The 23,291-nt window shown below is 48.5% G+C and overlaps 1 protein-coding gene across 2 annotated transcripts; it reads right to left on the bottom strand.

Annotated features, from left to right (window-relative positions):
- Positions 1 to 2,691: 2,691 nt before the first annotated feature.
- LOC134356343 (chemokine-like factor) lies at positions 2,692 to 23,291 on the bottom strand. 2 transcript variants are annotated; one of them, XR_010020338.1, is made up of 5 exons: positions 23,148 to 23,291; positions 20,824 to 20,982; positions 11,755 to 11,850; positions 5,481 to 5,709; positions 2,692 to 4,435 (listed from the first exon to the last, which is right to left on the bottom strand). XR_010020338.1 is itself a non-coding variant. In XM_063067238.1 (4 exons), the coding sequence occupies exons 1-4, from the start codon at positions 23,205 to 23,207 to the stop codon at positions 5,614 to 5,616; spliced, it is 411 nt and encodes a 136-aa protein (XP_062923308.1). In that variant the 5' UTR covers positions 23,208 to 23,291; the 3' UTR covers positions 2,692 to 5,613. The 2 variants fall into 2 exon arrangements, 1 of the variants encoding a protein (XP_062923308.1); XM_063067238.1 differs by having other exon boundaries at positions 2,692 to 5,709.

Below are 23,291 nucleotides of genomic sequence, written 5' to 3'. Positions count from 1 at the left end.
GGCTTTGGTCCGGTGAACCATATACTCACAAAAAACAGAAACTGCACGGACATTGTTACACATGGGGCTTTTGTTGTCATAACTTGAACCAGATATTTCAACTCTTGCTAAAAACCATCAAGCTGAAGGATCACATTAATATTGAAACTGCTGTACAGCGCACAGGTACTGTGTAAGTTAGGTTTAAAGACAAATAACAATTTAAAGCAGAATAATTTTTCTCATCTTCACATATGGTAGATATGTTTTAACACTATGAGGTCGCCAGAAAGTATATTGTGCCTAAGAGGGGTGTTGGCAAGTATGAAGGTGCTTTGGGGGGGGGGCATTGGCAAGTATCAAAGTGCTTTAGGAGGGTGTTGAGCTAAAAAAGGTTGGGAAACACTGCTCTAAATCTTTCCTATCATGTACCAGTTCAAGAAGCTTTTAAACATTGTAATTCTACCCACCTCTACCACTTCTCCTTGCAGCTTGTTCCAAATATCCACCATCCTATGTGTGGAAAACCTACTCTTCAAGATCCCCTGTGATGAAATGCCTTGAGACGTTGATGATGAAACATGACCTCCTGCCTCTGACTTGGACCTACTCCAATGTGCCTACCGTCACAGCAGGTCAACAACAGATGCCATTTCGTTGGCTCTTCACATAACCCTGGAACATCTGGACATGAAGATCCATACATCAGGACACTCTTCATTGACTACAGTTTGGCATTTAATAGCATCATCCCCTCAAAACTAATCAATAAGCTTCAAGATCTAGGCCTCAATGTCTCCTTGTACAATTAGATCCTCAACTTCCTTATTTGCAGACCCCAGTCAGTTTGGATTGGCAGCAACATCTCCTCCACACTCTCCATCAGCAGAGCTGTGCTTAGCCCCCTGCTCTACTCACTTCACACTTATAACTGTAAGACAAAGCACTGTTCCAATGCCCTATTTAAGTTTGCTGTTGACGCCACTCTCACTGGCCGAATTAAAGGTGGTGATGAATCAGTATACAGGAAGGAGATTGAAAATCTGGCTGAGCAGCGTCACATCACAGCCTCTCACTCAATGTCAGCAAGACCAAAGAGCTGATTATTGACTTCAGGAGGAAACTAGAGGTCCATCAACTAGTCCTCATTGGAGGATCAGCGACTTTAAATTCCTCAGTGTTACCATTTCAGAAGATCTGTCCTGGACCAACCACGTAAGTGCCATTATGAAGAAAACACAGCAGCGCCTCTACTTTCTTTGGAGTTTGCAAAGATTCATCTAAAACTATGACAAACATCTATAGGTGTGTGGTGGAGATTACATTGAATGGTTGCATCATGGCCTTTTATGGAAACACCAACGCCCTTGAACAGAAAAGCCAACAAAAAGTAGCGGATATGGCCCAGTCCATCACAGGTCCCTCCCACCATTGAGCACATCTACATGGAGCATTGTCACAGGAAAGCAGCATCCATCATCAGGGACCTCCACCACCCAGGTCATGCTCTCTCCTCACTACTGTCATCAGGAAGAAGGTACAGGAGTCTTCGGACTCACACAAACAGGTTCAGGAATAGTTATTACCTCTCAACCATCAGGCTCTTGAACCTCGACATTGAACTTTTTCCACAACATATAGACTCACTTTCAATGACTCTTCTCCTCATGTTCTTGATATTTATTGCTTATATATTATTATTATTTCTTTTTTGTCTTTCTTTTTGTATTTGCTCAGTTTGTTACCTTTTACACATTGGTTGTTTGCCTGTCCTGTTGGATGTGGTCTTCAGCGATTCTATTGTGTTTTTTGTATTTACCATGAATGCCCGGAAGAAAATGAATCTCAGGTTTGTATCTGGTGACATACATGTACTTTGAATTTGAATTTTAAATCTTTTCTTCTCACTTTAAACTTTTGCCATCTAGTTTTAGACTGGGAAAACTGTGACCATCCACGTTATCTATGCCCTTCACGATTTTATAAACTTCTATAAGGTCACCCCTCAGCCTCTTGCACTGCAGGGAAACGGTCTCAGCTTATTCAGTCTCTCCTTATAACTCAATATTTCCAGTTGTGGTAACATCCTCATGAAACCCGTCTGCTCCCTCTCCAGTTTAATAACATCCTTCTTACAATACGGTGGCCCAGACTGCATACAATACAGCAAGCGTGGTCAAAGCAGTGAATATATCCAATCTGGATGGTTCACCAGGGCTAAACCAATTGGCATTTACAGAGCAGTACAACTCAGTTGACTTTTAGAAGCTTCATTACATTTGGATCGACTGTCATGAATGGTTAACGTGTAAATGAAGACACTGATAAGGCCAAGGAAGCGATAGAGGGAAAGGAATGCCATAATGCAAAACACTACAACTACTTCCACCAAAAGGAGCCCTGTATCAGGCATTTTACACAGTTTAAATCCTATATCGTAATTACTGGCATTTAATTCTGAATCGGGCTTATGAACAGTATGGACAGCTTCACCCACCACAACCCTGAACTGATCCTACAACCCACAGACTCACTTTCAAGGACTCTACTACTCACGTTCTTGGTTTTAGCTATCTATCTACTTGCATAGTTTGTGTTCTTTTGTACCTTGGCTGTTTGTCTTTGTTTGTGTGTAGTTTTTCATTGATTCTATTGTATATCTCCATTCTCTGTGAATGCCTGGAAGACAATGAATCTCAAGGTAGTATATTTATTTATTTACAGTATTTATTTAGAGAGTCAGCGCTGAACAGGACCTTACAGCCCAACGAGCCACACCGCCCAGCAACCCACCTATTTAACCCGAGCCTAATTGCAGGACAGTTTACAATGACCAACTAACCTGCTAACTGGTACGATGTTGGACTGTGGGAGGAAACTCTCGCATTCCACTGTAAGAATGTACAGACCCCTTACAGATGGCACCAGAATTAAACTCTGAACTATGATGCCCTGAGCTAAAATAGCATCACACTAACCTCTATGTTGCCCATGACATACATATGGTGATGTATATATACTTCTCTTATAAACTTACTTGGAATGAAGTTTCTCCCCCACATCTTCTCTTGGAATGAAGGCTTTGGTGAGCGAAAGCCGAGTAAGTTGTACCTGGATTAGAGTTGTTTTCGTGTATAAAGGCGGCAGGAAAAGCGGACCAGAATCAGGGTTATTACCTGTGACTTGTACGTTGTGAGGTTTGGTGCTTTGCGGCAGCAGTACACTGCAAAGACGTAACAATATTGTAAATTATTAAAATAAAGAGTAAATAGAAGGAATAATGAGGTACCGTTTATGACTTCGTGGACTGTTCAGAAATCTGATACAGGAGCCTGATGGCACACACACTCAACGTTTCAGTTTCCTCCTCTCTAAAATCAGATTCCCGAATGGACAATGAACCCATGAACACTACCTTAGTATTTTTCCTTCTCTTTTTGCAGTACTTAATTTAATTTTCATATATATATGTATGTATGTGTGTATATATATACACACACACACATACATACACATACTTATTGCAATTTATAGTTTTTATTATTATATACTGCTGCTGCAAGACAACAACTTTCACCACATATGCCAGTCATATTAAACTTGATTCTGTTGGTGCAGGGTAAGAAACTGTTCCTAAATCATTAAGTATGTGTCTCTCCAGGCTCCTATACCTCCTCCCCGATGGTGAGTCTGGAGGTACAGGCCCAAAGGTCGAAGGTCAGAGGCATGATGTCTGCTCGTCTTTGGCCGAGGACTGGAGGCCTGTGGGCAGCCTGACCTGGGGTTGGTGGCCTATCTGTGTTTGTGGGTGTGTGAGTGGGATGAAAGGGACTTGCTTTGCTGCTGTTGTCTTGTTTTGTTGCTGTTGTTGTTGCTCGTGTTGTTCAGCTGAACATTGTGGGCATGCTGAGTTAGTCTTGGATTGTGTGGCTGCCTCCAGCACATCCTTGGGTGTGTTGGTTGTTAATGCAAACAACACATTTCGATGTACATGTGATAAATAAATCTGAACGTCCCAGCTAGTGAGGGCCCTTAATAATGGATGCCACCTTCTTGAAGAATCGCCTTTTGAAAATGTCCTCGATGCTGGGGAGACCAGTGCCCGTGGTGGAGCTGTCCGAGTTTACAACCTTCTGCAGCCTTTTCCGTGGCTGGGTGCATAAATGCAGACAGGCTCAGTAGGGCAGTGTTTGCAAATATTTGACTTGGCCCCTTTACCCAGGCGTTCAATTCACTGAGGAAGATGCTTGATCTGTGCCTTCATGTACCACATGTCCTCCTGTTGTATGTGTGCTTCCAGAGTCTCCCTTGTCTTACCATCTATAGAAGACTCATGAAGACAAGCATGTAGTCTTTGCAAGCTGTAGATATAGAGACACAAAAGATTCTGACAGATGCTGGGAATCCGGAGCAACACACACAAAATGCTAGAGGAACTCAGCAGGTCAGGCAGCATCTACAGAGAGGAAAAAGCAGTCAGTATTTCAGGTTGAGACCCTTCATCAGGACACACAAAATAGTGGAAGAACTCAGCAGGTCAGGCAGCCTCTATAGAGAGGAATAAACCGTCAATGTTCTGATGGAGGGTCTTGGCCTGAAATGTTGACTGTTTATTCCCTCCATAGATGCTGCCTGATCTGCCATGGACCAATGCCATTAAGCAAGGAGTGTGTGGACCTCAGGTTGGGAACCCCTGATATAGAAAAAGGTTTTCACTGTAGGGGGGAAGTGTGCAGGACCAGAGCATCAAACAGACATGACTAGGTTTACGTCAATGCCTATGACATGGTGACAGAAGCCGACAGACAATTCTCACTGACTTGATTTGACGCAAAATGAGACTACGCATTTCACTGTAGTTGACAAATCAAGCTAATATTTAATCTTGAACTTTAAATCTGGTGGAAACTTATTCATGCACTGAGAATATGGAAAGATAGATTAGCTTTACTTGTCCCATGTACATCAAAACATAGTGAAATTTATCATTTTTGTCCCACAAGTGTCACCATGCTTCCAGCACCAACAGAGCATGTCCACAGCTTACTAATCCTAACTGGTACATCTTTGGTCTGTGGGAGGAAATCCACGTGGTCACGGAGAGTGTGCAAACTCCTCATGGACAGCAGTGGGAATTGAACCGTGATCAGTGTTTGCCGGCACTGTGATTTTGCTAATCACCAACATTACCTTGCCGCCCTCATTCTCACAAGTATTTGCTGTGATGAATGTCTCTGAGGCATTTAATGGGTCACTGGACAAAGTGATGGGGAAGGAGGTGATGCCTCCAGAGAGAGGAGAAATGAAAATGGGGGGTGATGACATCAACTGCCAGCATGAACCTGAAAAGCCTGTTTAAGTGCTGTCAAGGCTTTGCAATTTAATATGCAAGGTCACCGCAGGTATTTTACAGACTAAGAATGTTACATTGACAAAGATCAATGGGAGAATTAGTCTCTGGATGAAGATAGCTCATCTTAAAGTCAACATTTCCTGCGCACCTTGAATGCCCTGTCAAGGTAGGTCCAGATGATGGCATGGCTCATTTGAGAAATGCAAAATAAAGAGCTGAGGCACAAGCTGAAGATCCATCAGGAGATGGGCCAGCGGTTCAGGAGACCCGAGACCATCAGGTTACGTGCTGGGATTCTTGCTTTGGTTGAACGTTATGAGTTTGTATATTACATACGTGTCCACAGCGTATAGGCCAACTCCAAAGAATCCAAAGACCTGGAGATTAAACAGAAGATGGTTAGCATCCAGGAAGAACCATGGTCTACCCCAGGGTTGGGGAATCAAAAACGTAGGGCACCACGCTGGTATAGCAGTTTGAGTGACACTATTACAGCTCAGGGCATCGGCATTCAGAGTTTAATTCTGATGTCTGTAAGAAATTTATACATCCCCGTGAACATGTGAGATTTCTCTGGGTGCTCCGGTTTCCTCGAACATTCCAAAGACGTACTGGTTGGTAGATTAACTGGTCATTGTAAATTGTCAATAGACAATAGGTGCAGGAGTAGGCCATTCAGCCCTTTGAGCCAGCACCACCATTCACTGTGATCATGGCTGATCATCCACAATCAGTACCCTTTTCCTGCCTTCTCCCCATATCCCTTCAATCCGCTATCTTTGAGAGCTCTATCTAACTCCTTCTTGAAAGAATCCAGAGAATTGGCCTCCACTGCCTTCCGAGGCAGAGCATTCCACAGAACCACAACCCCCTGTGTGAAAAAGTTTTTCCTCAACTCCATTCTAAATTGTCTGCCCCTTATTCTTAAACTGTGGCCTCTGGTTCTGGACTCCCCCAACATCGGGAACATGTTTCCTGCCTCTAGTGTGTCCAATCCCTTAATAATCTTATATGTTTCAATCAGATTCCCTCTCATCCTTCTAAACTCCAGCGTATACAAGCCCAGTCGCTTCAATCTTTCAACATATGACAGTCCCGCCATCCCGGGAATTAACCTCGTGAACCTACACTGCACCCCCTCAATAGCTAGAATGTCCTTCCTCAAGTTTGGAGACCAAAACTGTACACAATACTCCAGCTGTGGTCTCACCAGGGCCCTGTACAACTGCAGAAGGACCTGTTTACTCCTATACTCAACTCCCTTGTCCTGTGATTAGGCTAGGGTTAAATCAATGGGTAGCTGAGCAGTGCGGCTCGTTGGGCTGGGAGGGCTGTTCTACGCTGTACGTATTTCTAAATAAAATTAAACTAGAAGGCACAGGTTTAAGGTGAGAGGGGAGGGGAGGATTTAATGGGAACTTTTAAAAAATTACATAAGGAGATTTACCAGGATGTTGCCTGGATTACAGAGCAAGTCTTATTAGGACAGGTTGACGAGCAAGATCTTTTCTCTTTGGAGAGAAGGATGAGAGGTGACTTGACACAGGTGTACATGACAGTAAGAGGCATAGATTGAGAGGATAGCCAGAGACTTCTTCCCAGGGTGGAAACGGCTAATACGAGAGGGTATTATTGTTAGGAGATTGGAGGAAAGTGTGTGCGTGGGTGGTGTCAGAGATGGTGGGTGTGTAGAACACGTTGCCAGGGGTAGCGGTAGAGGCAGATAAACTACGGATATTTAAGAGACTCTGGGTTAGAATCATGGATGAAAGAGAAATGGAGGGCTATGTGGGAGTAAGGGTTAGATTGATCTTAGAGTCAGTTACGAGATAGCACATAATTATAGCCAGAAGGTCTGTACTGTATTGTAGTGTTCTATGCCCTATTATAGATAGGCTGCACATGGAATGAGCTGCCGGAGTAAGTGGTTGAGACTGACACAATAACAACATTTAAGAGATACTTAGATAGCCACCTGGACAGGAAAAATTTAGGGTGGGGTACCGAACTTTTTTTATACCATGGACCCCGACCATTAACCGAGGGATCCGTGGACCCCAAGTTGGGAACCCCTGGTTTAGAAGGTTAGCAGCCAAACACTGGGACATGGAATTAGCTTGTGTGGGGCATCTTGGTTAGCGTGGGCCATCTGGAATGAAGGGCCTGTTTCTATACTGTATTGACTCTATGACAGTAGTGCTGAAGACCTCAGTGGATTCTCATTATTAACTTATCAGCTTAGAGTTTGACTATTAAGATAAACAAATTTTCCATCACTAACCCGGCACTTGGTTTTGCTGCTTTGGTTTTGTTAGTCACTCAACAATTTCATGGTCAAAATCTCACTTCCAGAAAGCCACTGGATCTCCTCACAACCCTGGAACATCTGGACAGCAACGATACATACAGCAGGATGCTCTTCATTGACTATAGCTTGGCATACAATACCATCATCCCTTCAAGACCTTGGCCTCAATACGTATTTGTACAACTGCATCCTCACTCGCAAACTCCAGTCAGTTTGGATTGGCAACAACTTCTCCACAGTCTCCATCAGGGCAGCTGCACCACAAAGCTGTGTGCTTAGCCCCCTGCTCTACTCACCTTATACTCATGACTGTGAGGCTAAGCACAGCTCCAATGTCATCATTAATTTTGCTTGTGACACCACTGTTGTTGGCCAAATCAAAGGTGGTGACGAATCAGCATATAGGAGGGAGATTGAAAATCTGCAGAGTGGTGCCAAAACAACAACCTCTCACTCAATGTCAGCAAGACCAAGGAGCTGATTCTTGACTTCAGGAAGAGGAAACAGGAGGTCCAGTCCTCATCAGAGGTTCAGAGGGTCAGCAACTGTAAATTCCTTGGTGTTATTATTTCAGAGGGTCTGTTCTAGGCCCCGCATGCAAGTGCAATTATGGAGAAAGCACAGAGGCACCTCTACTTCCTTAGCAGGTCGGGCAGCATCCGTGGAAACGATGAGTTGATGTTTCGGGCCAGAACCCTTCGTCAGGACTGTAGGGGGAAGGGGCAGAGGCCCTATAAAGAAGGTGGGGGGGAGGGTGGGAAGGAGAAGGCTGGTAGGTTCCAGGTGAAAAACCAGTAAGGGGAAAGATAAAGGGGTGGGGGAGGAGAAGCAGGGAGGCGATAGGCATGAAAGGTGAAGAAGGAATAGGGAAACAGGAGGCGGAACCATGGGGAAGGTGATAGGCAGCTGGGGGAGTGGGCAGAGTGAAACAGAGATGGGGGAAGGAATTACCAGAAGTTGGAGAATTCTAAGTTCATACCAAGGGGCTGGAGACTACCTAGACAGTATATGAGGTGCTGCTCCTCCAACCTGAGTTTAGCCTCATCATGGACATATCTGAATGGGAGTGGGAAGCAGAGTTGAAGTGGGTGGCTACTGGGAGATCCTGTCTGTTGTGGCGGACGGAGTAGAGGTGCTCGACAAGTGGTCCCCCAATCTGCGTCGGGTTTCACCGATGTAGAGGAGACCGTACTGGGAGCACCGGGTGCAATAGATGACCCCAATAGACTCACAAGTGAAGTGTTGCCTCACCTGGAAGGACTGTTTGGGGCCCTGAATGGCGACAAGAGAGGAGGTGTAGGGACAGGTGTAGCACTTATGCTTACAGGGATAAGTGCCGTGTGGGAGATCCGTGGGGAGGGATGTGTGGATCAGGGAGTTGTGGAGGGACCGATCCCTGCAGAAAGCGGAGAGGGGTGGAGAGGGAAAGATGTGCTTAGTGGTGGGGTCCTGTTGAAGGTGGAGGAAGTTGCGGAGGATAATGTGCTGGATCCGGAGGCTGGTGGGGTGGTAGGTGAGGACAAGGGGAACTCTGTCCCTGTTGTGGTGGCGGGAGGATGGAGTGAGGGCCGGAGTGCAGGAAATGGAGGAGATGCGGGTGAGGGCATGCGTTTACGATCCCCTACTTCCTTAGAAGTTTGTGAAGGTTCTGCATGACAACTAAAACTTTGACAAACATCTATAGATGTGTGGTGGAGAACACATTGACTGGCTGCATGAAGGACAATGTCCTTGAATGAAAAATCCTACGAAAATTACTGGATACGGCTCAGCTGATTAGGGGTAAAGCCCTCTGTACCACTGAGCACATCTACATAGAGCACTGTTGCAGGGAAAACTGCAACCATCATCAAGATCAGCATCAGGTTTATAATCACTCTCATGCTGTCTTCTTGCTGCTGCCATCAGGGAGGAGGTACAGGAGCCTCAGGACTCACACCACCAGGTTTGGAAGGACAAACTCCAAGGCAGAGTACAAAGTAAATGGCAGGATACTTGGTAGTGTGGAGGAGCAGAGGGACCTGGGGGTACATGTCCACAGATCCCTGAAAGTTGCCTCACAGGTGGATAGGGTAGTTAAGAAAGCTTATGGGGTGTTAGCTTTCATAAGTCGAGGGATAGAGTTTAAGAGTCGCGATGTAATGATGCAGCTCTATAAAACTCTGGTTAGGCTACACTTGGAGTACTGTGTTCAGTTCTGGTTGCCTCACTATAGGAAGGATGTGGAAGCATTGAAAAGGGTACAGAGGAGATTTACCAGGATGCTACCTGGTTTAGAAAGTATGCATTATGATCAGAGATTAAGGGAGCTATGGCTTTACTCTTTGGAGAGAAGGAGGATGAGAGGGGACATGATAGAGGTGTACAAGATAATAAGACGAATAGATAGAGTGGATAGCCAGCGCCTCTTCCCCAGGGCACCACTGCTCAATACAAGAGGACATGGCTTTAAGGTAAGGGGTGGGAAGTTCAAGGGGGATATTAGAGGAAGGTTTTTTACTCAGAGAGTGGTTGGTGCGTGGAATGCACTGCCTGAGTCAGTGGTGGAGGCAAATACACTAGTGAAGTTTAAGAGACTACTAGACAGGTATATGGAGGAATTTAAGGTGGGGGCTTATATAGGAGGCAGGGTTTGAGGGTCAGCACAACATTGTGGGCCGAAGGGTCTGTACTGTGCTGTACTATTCTATGTTTGGAAACAGTTATTATCCCTCAATCATCAGATTCTTGGACTAGAGGGGATAACTTCACTCAACTTCACATACACATCACTGTACTGTTCCACTACCTGTAGACTCACTTTCAAGGTCTCTTCATCTTATGCTCTCAATATTTATTGCTTATTTATTGTTATTATTTTTTCCCCCCTTTGAATTTGCACAGTTTGATGTCTTCTGCATACTGGTTGTTTGTCCATCCTGTTGGATGCAGTCTTTCACTGATCCTATTATGGCTCTTGGTTTTACTGAGTATGCCTGCAAGAAAATGAATCTCAGGGTTGTTCATGCTGACATATATGTATTTTGATAATAAATTTACTTTGAACTTTGAGTTTCTGTTTGTAGAGTTTCTCATGTGTCTCACCGTTCCCCTTGACCACAACAGGATCTTGACGCCTACAGGTAATAATTTCTGAATATAGACTTCCGCATATACAGAGACGCACAAACGTGCTTGGAGTCACTGAATATGCTGAAGTTCAACAAAGAAAAAGCAAATTCACACTTGGAATACTGAATATTTTGTTCACCTCATTATAGGAACAGTCAAGATTCGGAGAGGGTGCAGAGGAGATTGTCTTGACCACCTAACCTACTACATCAGCCTAAACCTTCCCTCCCATGTAACCCTTCATTGTTTTTTGAACCACGTGTTTATCTAAGATTGTTTCAAAGGTCCCTAATGTATCTACTTCTATTGCCACCCTGGCAGTCTATTCCACAAACCCACCACTCTCTGTGTAAAAAAAAACTTACTTCAGACATACCCCCTAAACTTTCCTCCAATCACCTTAAAATTATACTCCCTCACATTAGACATTTCTGCCCTTGGAAAACCCTTTGGCTATCTACTCGATCTATGCCTCTTATCATCTTGGACATCTCTATCAAGTCACCTTCATTCCAAAGAGAAAAGCCCCAGTTCACTCAACCTCTTCTCATAAGACTTGCTCTCAAACCTGGGTAGCATCCAGTAAATCCCCTCTGCACCCTCTCTAAAGCTTCCACATCCTTCCTATAATGAGGAGACCAGCACTGAACACAATATTCCGAGTGTCCTGTAGGACTAGCCTGGGAGAGGAACTGAGGTGCATCTTGTAGATGGCGGTGGAGTGAGGGTGGTGGTTTGGTAAGCATTTTGCTGGCATTGTATTGTGTCTACACATGGTAATCTTCTCTTGTGCCTGCATCTTTATAAAATGTGGGGTAACCGAGGTGTGGGGATGAAAAAGTGAACAGACCAAAGGAGATGACCGGTCACTGGATGTTGGACCAGGTGTGGCTGACACACCAGTGTCACTCACCGAGCAGGTAATAACTCCCGTGTCCACACAGACACACCAGTGTCACTCAGGGAGACGCTAATAACCCCGTGTCCACACACAGATACTCACTGAGCCAGTAACGATCCCTGCTGTTGTCCTCAGAGCCAGGGCTACGATGCAGATGATCAGCAGGAAAATGGCTGCAAACGCCGAATTCATAGAATCCTGGAAAAGAGGAAGATTGCAGAATTTTATTTCACACTGTCCTATCACACACGCCCGGGGTCAGACACAGAGTGAAGCTCCCTCCACATCCTCCCATCACACACTCCAAGGGTCAGACAGAGTGAAGCTCCCTCTACATTGTCCCATCACAGACTCCTGGGGTCAGACACAGAGTGAAGCTCCCTCCACATCACACACTCCCAGGGTCAGATGAAATTAATAAAGAAGTCAGCTCATTCTATTGGTCCTTATTCTCACCAGATCCGTCAAATGCAGAGGCATGCAATGAGGTCTGGAAAGATTTGCCTAAGATCAGCCCAGAGGACGCAGTGTGACTGGACGCTCCCTGACTCGGGAGGAGCTGTCTACTGCCTTTCAGCAGCTCCAGAGGGGTAAGTCCCCTGGCTTAGATGGACTGAGTGCAGAGTTTTATCAGGCTTTCTGGGATGTCTTGGGAGATGACTATAGCCTTGTCCTCGGGGAGAGCCTAGCCACTGGGGAAATACCCCTCTCATGGAGAAGAGCTGTCGTGGTCCCACTGCTCAAGAAGGGGAACCTCTGCCTGCTAAAGAACTGGCACCCGGTCTCCCTCTTGTGCGCGGAGTATAAGATCTTCACCCGGGCAATGGCCAACCTTGGTTCAGTACTGAGACAGGTGATCGATCCTGAGCAATCTTACAGAGTCCTGGGCCGCTCCATCCAGGACAATGTCCACCTAGTACCGGACCTGATCCACCTGCTCCAGGAGACTGGGTCCCCGGCAGCATTTCTTTCTCTTGATCAGGAGAAGGTGTTTGACTGGATAGTCCACAGTTTCCTGGTGGGAATGTCTGCAGGCTTTTGGGCTCGGACAACACTTTGTGGCCCGAGTTCGGCTCCTATACTCTGCCACAGAGTGCCTTGTTAAGATCAACGGATTACTGACAGCCCCCGTTCCCTTCAGAAGAGGAGCACGTCAGGGGTGCCCCATGTCCGGCCAATTGTATGCGATCTGTGTCGTGCCATTCCTGAGCCCTCTTTGGCGAAGGCTGACAGGTCTGGTTCTGCGTGAACCAGACATGGCGGTCATCCTCTCGGCCTACGCCGACGACATACTCCTCATGGTGACAGTTCCCAGTGATCTGCGGAGGATGCGCGAGTGCCAAGAAGTTTTCTCGGCAGTGTCCTCCACTAGGATCAACTGGGTGAAATGTTCCGGATTCTTAGTGGGTCAGTGGCAGGTGGACTCCCTGCTAGAGGAGATGAGAGCTTTTGAGTGGAGCACCAGGCATCTCCTCTATCTGGGAGTCTACCTGAGTCCTTCTGGGGAGACCTGGCTGGTGAACTGGCAGGACCTGGAGATGAAAGTCATGGCTCAGCTGGGGTGCTGGCCAGGCTTTCTCAGGGTGCTTTCCTAGTGAGTCAGGGTGATCATAAACCAGCTGGTGGCCTCCATGTTGTGGTACCGGATGGTCACCTTGGTCCCTCCTGCCCCCTTTGACCCGAGAATGCAGAGGAAGTTAGTGGACTTCTTCTGTGGTAACAGGAAACACTGGGTCTCTGCAGAGGTCTTGAGTCTCCCAGTGGGAGAGGACGGACAGTCACTGGTGTGTGTACATACGTGACTGGCGGCTCTCTGCCTCAGTACCCTGCAGAGATTTCTGTATGCCAAGCACCCTCCCAGGTGGCACGTGTGTTGGCAACATTCTTTCTCCAGGAGGGGCTGCTGCCTTCATGATGAGATGCGGCTACCACTGGCGGGCGTCAACCGTGCTGCTTTGCGGAGTCTGCCCGGCTTCTATCAGGACCTACTGAGGGTCTGGAACATGGTTGCCTCAGGCTGGGAATCCCCTCCTCTGGCAGAGGGTGGGGTCCTGGCCAACCCTTGCCCTGCCTCAACGTTTGTCGGTGCGGCTCAGGTGTGTGGATCGACTCAGGTTGAGCTGCTCGTCGGGCCCAGGCCCCGCAATCTTATCCGAGAGCCGAGTCCACACAACCTGAGCCATCTCTCCTCAACAACCACAATCCCATTCAGGGATGCAAGTAGGGGGTACCTCTACGGGCTGCTATTCCACACCCTCTACTTCCTAGCCCTTGTCCACCATCCCGACACGCCATGGCGGTCGGTCTTTCCACCAGGAGGTGAGGGAGATCCCCAATGGAAGTCCCTTTACAAGGGAGTTCTTCCTATAAACCTGGGGGATCTGGGGTGGAGGCTGCTGCATAAAGCGGGGCCCTGCAATAACTTCTTCAGTTTGTACACGGATCTCCCAACCGCATGTCACTTCTGCGGGCTAGAGGAGACTGTGTACCACATATACATGGGGTGTGCGAGGCTGCAGCCCCTTTTTGGGCATCTGCATGGGCTGCTTCTCGCCTTCTGGCTGCATTTTAGCCCCACCCTATTTATATACGGTCATCCAGAAAGGAGGGGTGCATGGAGGGATGAGGATGTCCTTGTCAACTTGCTCCTGGGGCTGGCGAAATCAGCCATCCGTGGGTCTTGGAAATGGGTGGCGGGAGGATTTGCCAGATAGATTGCCTGGCCATGTTTGGGGGTATGTTCGTGCCCAGGTAAATATTAAGGAACATGGGCAGTCCACAGCGACCATAGAGGCTTTCTGGGACCGCTGGGCTCCGTGGGAGGTAATTGCCATCATTAACAGATGGAAACATTTTAGTTTAATGTGTACTGTCTATTTGTAGTGAAATAATTGTGTTAATCACTGTTTTGTATATATAGCACTAAATTTGTATATTAAGATATTTTATATCAATAGAAAAGAAAAAAGGTTGTCAATTAATTAAAAGCACAAATTAACTGTGCTTTTTGGAATAATTCCTCAAAATATCCATGGTACCTCTGTCTCTGACCAACATGTTATTGCATTTGTTACATTGATAGCTAGGAGGGCCATTTTATTGAAGTGGAAGGACACATCAGCTCCCACTTTGTCACAATGGTTCTCTCAAGTGATGCTATGTTTTAGTTTGGAGAAAATTAGAAGTCAAACCTTTGAACCTATGTTTGATTTTGAGAAAAGATGGGGTTCATTTGCTCATTATTATCATTTGAGTTAATTGATGGATTCTCTGCGATCTAATTGTAAATTTTTTTTTGGTACTTTCTTTTTGCTGGCGGTTTGATGTTTATGTTTAGAAGCTTTATGTATGATGCATGGCTCTGGGGTTGAACACCTAATGGGATTTTTCTTTTTTCCCACTTTTCTTGCTTAGTAGGGGTTTTTTTCCCAAATCACAAAATTTTTTTCAATCTTTATATAATGTTTTTTTTCTTGAGACATTGTAAGTGTTGTTTACTTCGATGTACTCGTGTTTATTTTGGAAAAAAATAATAAAAAGATTTGAAAAGGAAGAAAGAAAAGAAAAAAAGGATCAGAATAGAGAGAAGCTCTCGCTACGCTGTCCCATCACACACTCCCGGGGTCAGACACAGAGTGAAGCTCCCTCGACACTGTCCCATCACACACTCCCGCAGGGATGCAAGCAGCAGGTACCTCTATGGGCTGCTGCTCCACACCCTCCACTTCCTTGCCCTTGTCCACCGTCCCGACATGCCATGGCGGTTGGTCTTTCCACCTGGAGGTGAGGGGGGTCCCCAGTGGAAGTCCCTTTACGAGGGGGTTCTTCCCATGCACCTTGGGGATCTCGGCTGGAGGGTGCTGCACAGAGCGGTACCCTGCAATAAGTTCTTTAGTTTGTACACGGATCTCCCAGCCGCGTGTCACTTCTGCGGGCTGGAGGAGACCGTGTACCACATGTACATGGAGTGTGCGAGATTGCAGCCCCTTTTTGCATATTTGCGTGGGCTGCTTCTCGCCTTCTGGTTGCATTTCAGTCCCACCCTATTTATATATGGTCATCCAGAAATGAGGGGGGCACAGAGGGATGAGGATGTCCTTGTCAACTTGCTCCTGGGGCTGGCGAAAACTGGAAAAGAGTGGCAGGAGGATCTCCCCGGGCGGACTGCCTGGCTATGTTTAGGGGGTATGTTCGTGCTCGGGTGAATATTGAAAAGGAACTTGCGCAGTCCACGGCGACCACAGAGGTGTTCCGGGACCGTTGGGCTCCGCGGGGTGTAAATGCCATCATTGATGAAGATGGTAACATATTGGTTTAACATGTATTGTCTATTTATAGTGAAGTAAATGTGTTAGTCACTGTTTTTGTACATATTGTACAGCACCAATATTTGTAATAAAGAATTTTGTTATATATAAAAAAAGGGGTCAGACACAGAGTGAAGCTCCCTCTACACTGTCTCATCACACACTCCCGGGGTCAGACACAGAGTGAAGCTCCCTCCCCACCGTCCCATCACACACTCCCGGGGTCAGACACAGAATGAAGCTCCCCCCACAACGTCCCATCACACACTCCCGGGGTCAGACACAGAATGAAGCTCCCTCTACACTGTCCCATCACACACTCCCAGGGTCAGACACAGAGTGAAGCTCCCTCCACACCGTCCCATCACACACTCCCGGGGTCAGACACAGAGTGAAGCTCCCTCCACACCGTCCCATCACACACTCCCGGGGTCAGACACAGAGTGAAGCTCCCTCCACACCGTCCCATCACACACTCCCGGGGTCAGACACAGAGTGAAGTTCCCTCCACAACGTCCCACACACTCCCGGGGTCAGACACAGAGTGAAGCTCCCGCTACACTGTCCCAACACACACTCCCGGGGTCAGACACAGAGTGAAGCTCCCTCCCCACCGTCCCATCACACACTCCCGGGGTCAGACACAGAATGAAGCTCCCCCCACAACGTCCCATCACACACTCCCGGGGTCAGACACAGAATGAAGCTCCCTCTACACTGTCCCATCACACACTCCCAGGGTCAGACACAGAGTGAAGCTCCCTCCACACCGTCCCATCACACACTCCCGGGGTCAGACACAGAGTGAAGCTCCCTCCACACCGTCCCATCACACACTCCCGGGGTCAGACACAGAGTGAAGCTCCCTCCACACCGTCCCATCACACACTCCCGGGGTCAGACACAGAGTGAAGTTCCCTCCACAACGTCCCATCACACACTCCCGGGGTCAGACACAGAGTGAAGCTCCCGCTACACTGTCCCAACACACACTCCCGGGGTCAGACACAGAGTGAAGCTCCCTCCCCACCGTCCCATCACACACTCCCGGGGTCAGACACAGAATGAAGCTCCCCCCACAACGTCCCATCACACACTCCCGGGGTCAGACACAGAATGAAGCTCCCTCTACACTGTCCCATCACACACTCCCAGGGTCAGACACAGAGTGAAGCTCCCTCCACACCGTCCCATCACACACTCCCGGGGTCAGACACAGAGTGAAGCTCCCTCCACACCGTCCCATCACACACTCCCGGGGTCAGACACAGAGTGAAGCTCCCTCCACACCGTCCCATCACACACTCCCGGGGTCAGACACAGAGTGAAGCTCCCTCTACAACCACCAACTGCGACTCCAGCCTTGAACTCCAGGCCGGGTCTTTACGTGCTGCTGTTGTGACTCCCGTCTCCCCTTCCCCCACCAATACTCTGCAATCCCGTCTCCCTCAGATCCCACCGTCAGCTCCTGGGCCCTCAGAGGCTCCATCTTCCTCTCACCCCAACCCTCCCCTCTCCATTGACACACCCAGCCTCCCCCCTCCCCCCTCTGATCCCAGCTCTCATCCGTGCCGGGTCTTTACCATCCCCTCCGACCTTCAACTGTCGGAGGCAGAACGCTCTGTTCTCAGTAAGGGCCTCACGTTTGTCCCCCTTCGCCCACACCTCAGCGAGTTCCGTGTTCGCCATGATGCGGAACTTTTCTTCCGCCGTCTCCGTCTCCGAGCCTACTTCTTCGGCAAGGACTCTTCCACCCCCACCGATGACCCCTTCTCCCGTCTTCAGCCCTCCTCTTCTTCATGGACACCCCGCTCTGGTCTTCTGCCTGCTCTGGATCTCTTTATTGCCAACTGCCGACGGGACATCAACCGTCTCGACTTCACCGCACCTTGTCCCCATTCCAACCTCACTCCTTCGGAACGCTCTGCTCTCCACTCCCTCCGCACTAATCCTAACCTTATTATTAAACCCGCTGATAAGGGGGGTGCTGTTGTAGTCTAGCGTACTGACCTCTACCTTGCCGAGGCACAGCGACAACTCGCGGATACCTCCTCTTATTTACCCCTCGATCGTGACCCCACTAAGGAGCACCAGGCCATTGTCTCCCACACTATCACCGACTTTATCCGCTCAGGGGATCTCCCATCCACTGCTACCAACCTTATAGTTCCCACACCCCGCACTTCCCGTTTCTACCTCCTACCGAAGATCCACAAACCTGCCTGTCCTGGCCAACCTATTGTCTCAGCTCGCTCCTGCCCCACCGAACTCGTTTCTGCATACCTCGACACTGTTTTATCACCCCTTGTTCAATCCCTTCCGACCTATGTTCGTGACACTTCTCACACTCTTAAACTTTTCGATGATTTTAAGTTCCCTGGCCCCCACCGCTTTATTTTCACCATGGATGTCCAGTCCTTATATACTTCCATCCCCCATCAGGAAGATCTCAAAGCTCTACGCTTCTTTTTGGATTCCAGACCTAATCAGTTCCCCTCTACCACCACTCTGCTCCGTCTAGCGGAATTAGTCCTTACTCTTAATAATTTCTCCTTTTGCTCCTCCCATTTCCTCCAAACTAAAGGTGTAGCTATGGGCACCCGTATGGGTCCTAGCTATGCCTGCCTTTTTGTTGGGTTTGTGGAACAATCTATGTTCTGTGCCTATTCTGGTATCTGTCCCCCACTTTTCCTTCGCTACATCGACGACTGCATTGGCGCTGCTTCCTGCACGCATGCAGAACTCGTTGACTTTATTAACTTTGCCTCCAACTTTCACCCTGCCCTCAAGTTTACCTGGTCCATTTCCGACACCTCCCTCCCCTTTCTAGATCTTTCTGTCTCTGTCTCTGGAGACAGCTTATCCACTGATGTCTACTATAAGCCTACTGACTCTCACAGCTATCTGGACTATTCCTCTTCTCACCCTGTCTCTTGCAAAAACGCCATCCCCTTCTCACAATTCCTCCGTCTCCGCCGCATCTGCTCTCAGGATGAGGCTTTTCATTCTAGGTCGAGGGAGATGTCTTCATTTTTTAAAGAAAGGGGCTTCCCTTCCTCCACTATCAACTCTGCTCTTAAACGCATCTCCCCCATTTCACGTACATCTGCTCTCACTCCATCCTCCCACCACCCCACTAGGAATAGGGTTCCCCTGGTCCTCACCTACAACCCCACCAGCCTCCGGGTCCAACATATTATTCTCCGTAACTTCCGCCACCTCCAACGGGATCCCACCACTAAGCACATCTTTCCCTCCCCCGCTCTCTCTGCATTCCGCAGGGATCGCTCCCTACACAACTCCCTTGTCCATTCGTCCCCCCCATCCCTCCCCACTGATCTCCCTCCTAGCACTTATCCGTGTAAGCGGAACAAGTGCTACACATGCCCTTACACTTCCTCCCTTACCACCATTCAGGGCCCCAAACAGTCCTTCCAGGTGAGGCATCACTTCACCTGTGAGTCGACTGGGGTGATATACTGCATCCGGTGCTCCCGATGTGGCCTTTTATATATTGGTGAGACCCGACGCAGACTGGGAGACCGCTTTGCTGAACATCTACGCTCTGTCCGCCAGAGAAAGCAGGATCTCCCAGTGGCCACACATTTTAATTCCACATCCCATTCCCATTCTGACATGTCTATCCACGGCCTCCTCTACTGTAAAGATGAAGCCACACTCAGGTTGGAGGAACAACACCTTATATTCCGTTTGGGTAGCCTCCAACCTGATGGCATGAACATTGACTTCTCTAACTTCCGCTAATGCCCCACCTCCCCCTCGTACCCCATCCGTTACTTATTTTTATACACACATTCTTTCTCTCACTCTCCTTTTTCTCCCTCTGTCCCTCTGAATATACCTCTTGCCCATCATCTGGGTCTCCCCCCCCCACCTCCTTGTCTTTCTTCCCGGACCTCCTGTCCCATGATCCTCTCGTATCCCCTTTTGCCTATCACCTGTCCAGCTCTCGGCTCTATCCCTCCCCCTCCTGTCTTCTCCTATCATTTTGCATCTCCCCCTCCCCCTCCAGCTTTCAAATCCCTTACTCACTCTTCCTTCAGTTAGTCCTGACGAAGGGTCTCGGCCTGAAACGTCGACTGCACCTCTTCCTATTGATGCTGTTTGGCCTGCTGCGTTCACCAGCAACTTTGATGTATGTTGCTTGAATTTCCAGCATCTGCAGAATTCCTGTTGTCTCCCTCTACACTGTCTCATCACACACTCCCAGGGTCAGACACAGAGTGAAGCTCCCTCTACACTGTCTCATCACACACTCCCGGGGTCAGACATACAGAGAAGCTCCCTCCACAACATCCCATTACAGCCTCACAGGGTCTGACAAAGAGCGAAGCTCCCTCCAGAACATCCCATTACAGACTCTTAGGATGGGCACAAGGCCAATAAGCCACAATTATCTTCACTCATCTCTTTCGTTCCAGCATTCCCAACCCATGTCTCTGTACCTCCGCTACCTGGAGTGCTACGGTAGCCAATCAGTTACCATGACATAATCACCGCTCGGGATATCAGGGTTTGGAGTTCAATCCCAGTGTCCTCTGTAAGGAATCTCTCTCATCCTCCCAGTGGAATGCGGGGGTTTACTCTGGGTCCCTCCAACAGGCCGAAGATGTACTGGTACTGCTAGGTCAATTGGTCAGTGTAAATTGTCCTGTGGATAGGTTAGGGTTGAATCTGGGTTGCTGGGCAGCGCTTCTCGAATGACCAGGCCCATTCCGAGCTGCACTGTAAAATAAACAGAAATAAAGACCTTCCCACTGACACGAACCAAGCACCACGCACGCCACACTCTGATCAGGTCTAAGGCAGCACGCACTACGGAGCCGGCTTGCTTAAGTCTTACCATGAGCGGCCAGAAGAGGAAGGTTATTTTGGAGTCGAACTTGAGCAGGTACAAGAGGTAGAAGGCCAGCGTGATGAAGATCTCCATGAGCGGTACGGCCAGGAAGGCCCCCGAGGAGGACGAAGCAGCAAACGAGACGAAAACCACAAAGGCCACGGCCTGGGGGGCAGATGGAACAGGGGCATCACTCTCCGCTTTGGAAACCACACCAGCCCCTCGAGATTCTTCCCCACACCCCCCACCACCAACTTCTCCGGAACTGGTCAATGGGGCATTCCAAGAGCAGCGTTACACAAGCACTGCCAATCCCATTGTAAATACATGCTGGTATTTATGAACATTTTGTTTGCCCTCTAACTGTATTAGTTTTTGAAGTTATATATATTTATTTTTATATAATTCTTTATAATTGAATGCTGTGGTTTTGCTGCACGTCATGTCCCGACCAACACACCTCGGCAAATTCCTAACCATGCAAATATACTGTATATCCTTTACCATGAGACATATGAACAGCATTAGGCCATTCAGCCCATCAAGTCTGCCCGGCCATTCCATCATCGCTCTCAAACACATTCTCCTGGCTTCTCCCCGTAACCTTTGACGCCCTGACTAATCAAGAACTTATCAACCTCTGCTTTAAATATACATATAAAGACTTGGCCTCCACAGCTGACTTGAAATGATTACAGAAGCCCTGACGTTTTCATTCAAGAACGTCTTTCAAACTGTTCTCACTTAATCCGTTTGAAGGATAGAGTTGGTCAGGTTGGTGGGGCGGTGGGAGGGATTATTATTACTGCCCGTTACACCGCTGGCCTTTGGGGCTGCAGTGGTGTTCAGGTCTTCCTTCATCACGTCAGTAGCTTCCTCCCGGAGTGCTGTCAGCCATGCCAGTCCCGGGTGGGAATACCATTGCACTCAGATGTACAAAGGCTCTTCATTGCCGTTTCCGTAACAGTTTCGTTTGACCAGTCAGGGTTGTTGGCCCTGAGCTGAATCTCTGAACCTGGAGGACCGGTGGACCACTGGACCACTCTTAGTCTGTCCTCTACCCTTTGACCTGTTTGGCATGGGTGACATTACCAAGAGGCAAAGCATAAAGCCCTGACTCCATCAACATAGCTCTCCGGGTCATTGAGGCACACAAACCTCCGAACCCTACAACAAGGCTGTGGTCCTCTTGCAGGAGTGGAGGGACTAGAATAGCGAAAGTGTTGAGAGGAGTGGAGTGAAAAACTATGGTCTGCAAGGAAGTCATATGTACCAAGGTACAAAAAAAAAGTGCTACGTACTGTTCATACAGATCAATTCATTACAACGTACAGTACTGTGCAACAGTCTTACCCACCCCAGATTTTTAAAATCTGGTGTCAGATGGCATGACCTCCCTATCCTATGTCACCATTTTCTAAGATCTTGATGTCATTTTTAACCAACATTGCCACCTCATCCCCTTTAGCTACTTGGCTGTCCATTTGATACGATGATACTATGCTCTCACTTCCCCCGCTCCCTGTCTCTCCCCACCCTCACTCTTGCAACCCCTCTCCCCACCCTCACTCTCACCCCGTCACTCCCCACCCTCACTCTCATCACCCCGTCTTTCCTCACCCCCATCTCTCCCCACCCTCACTCTCACCCCCATCACTCCCCACCCTCACTCTCACCCCGCGTCTCTCCCCACCCTCACTCTCCTCCCCATCTCCCCACCGTCACTCTCATCACCCAGTCTCTCCCCACCCTCACTCTCACCCCGCCACTCCCCACCCTCACTCTCACCCCACGTCTCTCCCCACCCTCACTCTCATCACCGTCTCTCCCCACCCTTACTCTCACCCCATCACTCCCCACCCTCACTCTCACCCCGTGTCTCTCCCTACCCTCACTCTCATCACCCTGTCTCTCCCCACCCTCACTCTCACCTCCGTCTCTCCCCACCCTCACTCTCCTCCCCATCTCCCCACCCTCACTCTCATCACCCAGTCTCTCCCACCCTCACTCTTCCTCCCCTCTCCCTACCCACTCCTTTCTCCCCTCTCTCTGTACCCTCCCTTTCCTTCCACTCTCTCTTCCTCTATTTCCTTCCCTTTCTCTCTCTCTACCCTCCCGTTCCTCCCCTCTCTCCACCCTCCCTTCCCCCTCCATCCTCCCTTCCACCTCTCTCTCTCCCTTCTTTCTCTTTTCAGTTCTCTCTGTTCAACGCCACCCCCCAGCCTTTGTCTCTTTACACTGTTCTTACTTTCTCTCTTCCCACTTCTCGCTCTTCGCCTTCTCTGTTCTCTTTCTCTCTCCCCCCTCACAGCCCCAGCTCGCTTTCTCACCATCTCCAGAATCTTCAGCACACTCCGCGTGGATTTCAGAAAGAGGAAATTGACTTCCATTTCAGAGGCTCGGTCCCTGAACTCGGGCAGACTCTGTTCGGGTCTCCGCACAGACAAGTTGGCCTGAACTGCTTCCGAAGTCTG

This window comes from Mobula hypostoma, chromosome 14 (genome assembly GCF_963921235.1).
Source record: "Mobula hypostoma chromosome 14, sMobHyp1.1, whole genome shotgun sequence".
Classification (NCBI taxonomy): domain Eukaryota; kingdom Metazoa; phylum Chordata; class Chondrichthyes; order Myliobatiformes; family Myliobatidae; genus Mobula; species Mobula hypostoma.
Note: the sequence above shows the minus strand (reverse complement) of the source record. Positions and strands in the feature narration are given on the sequence as shown.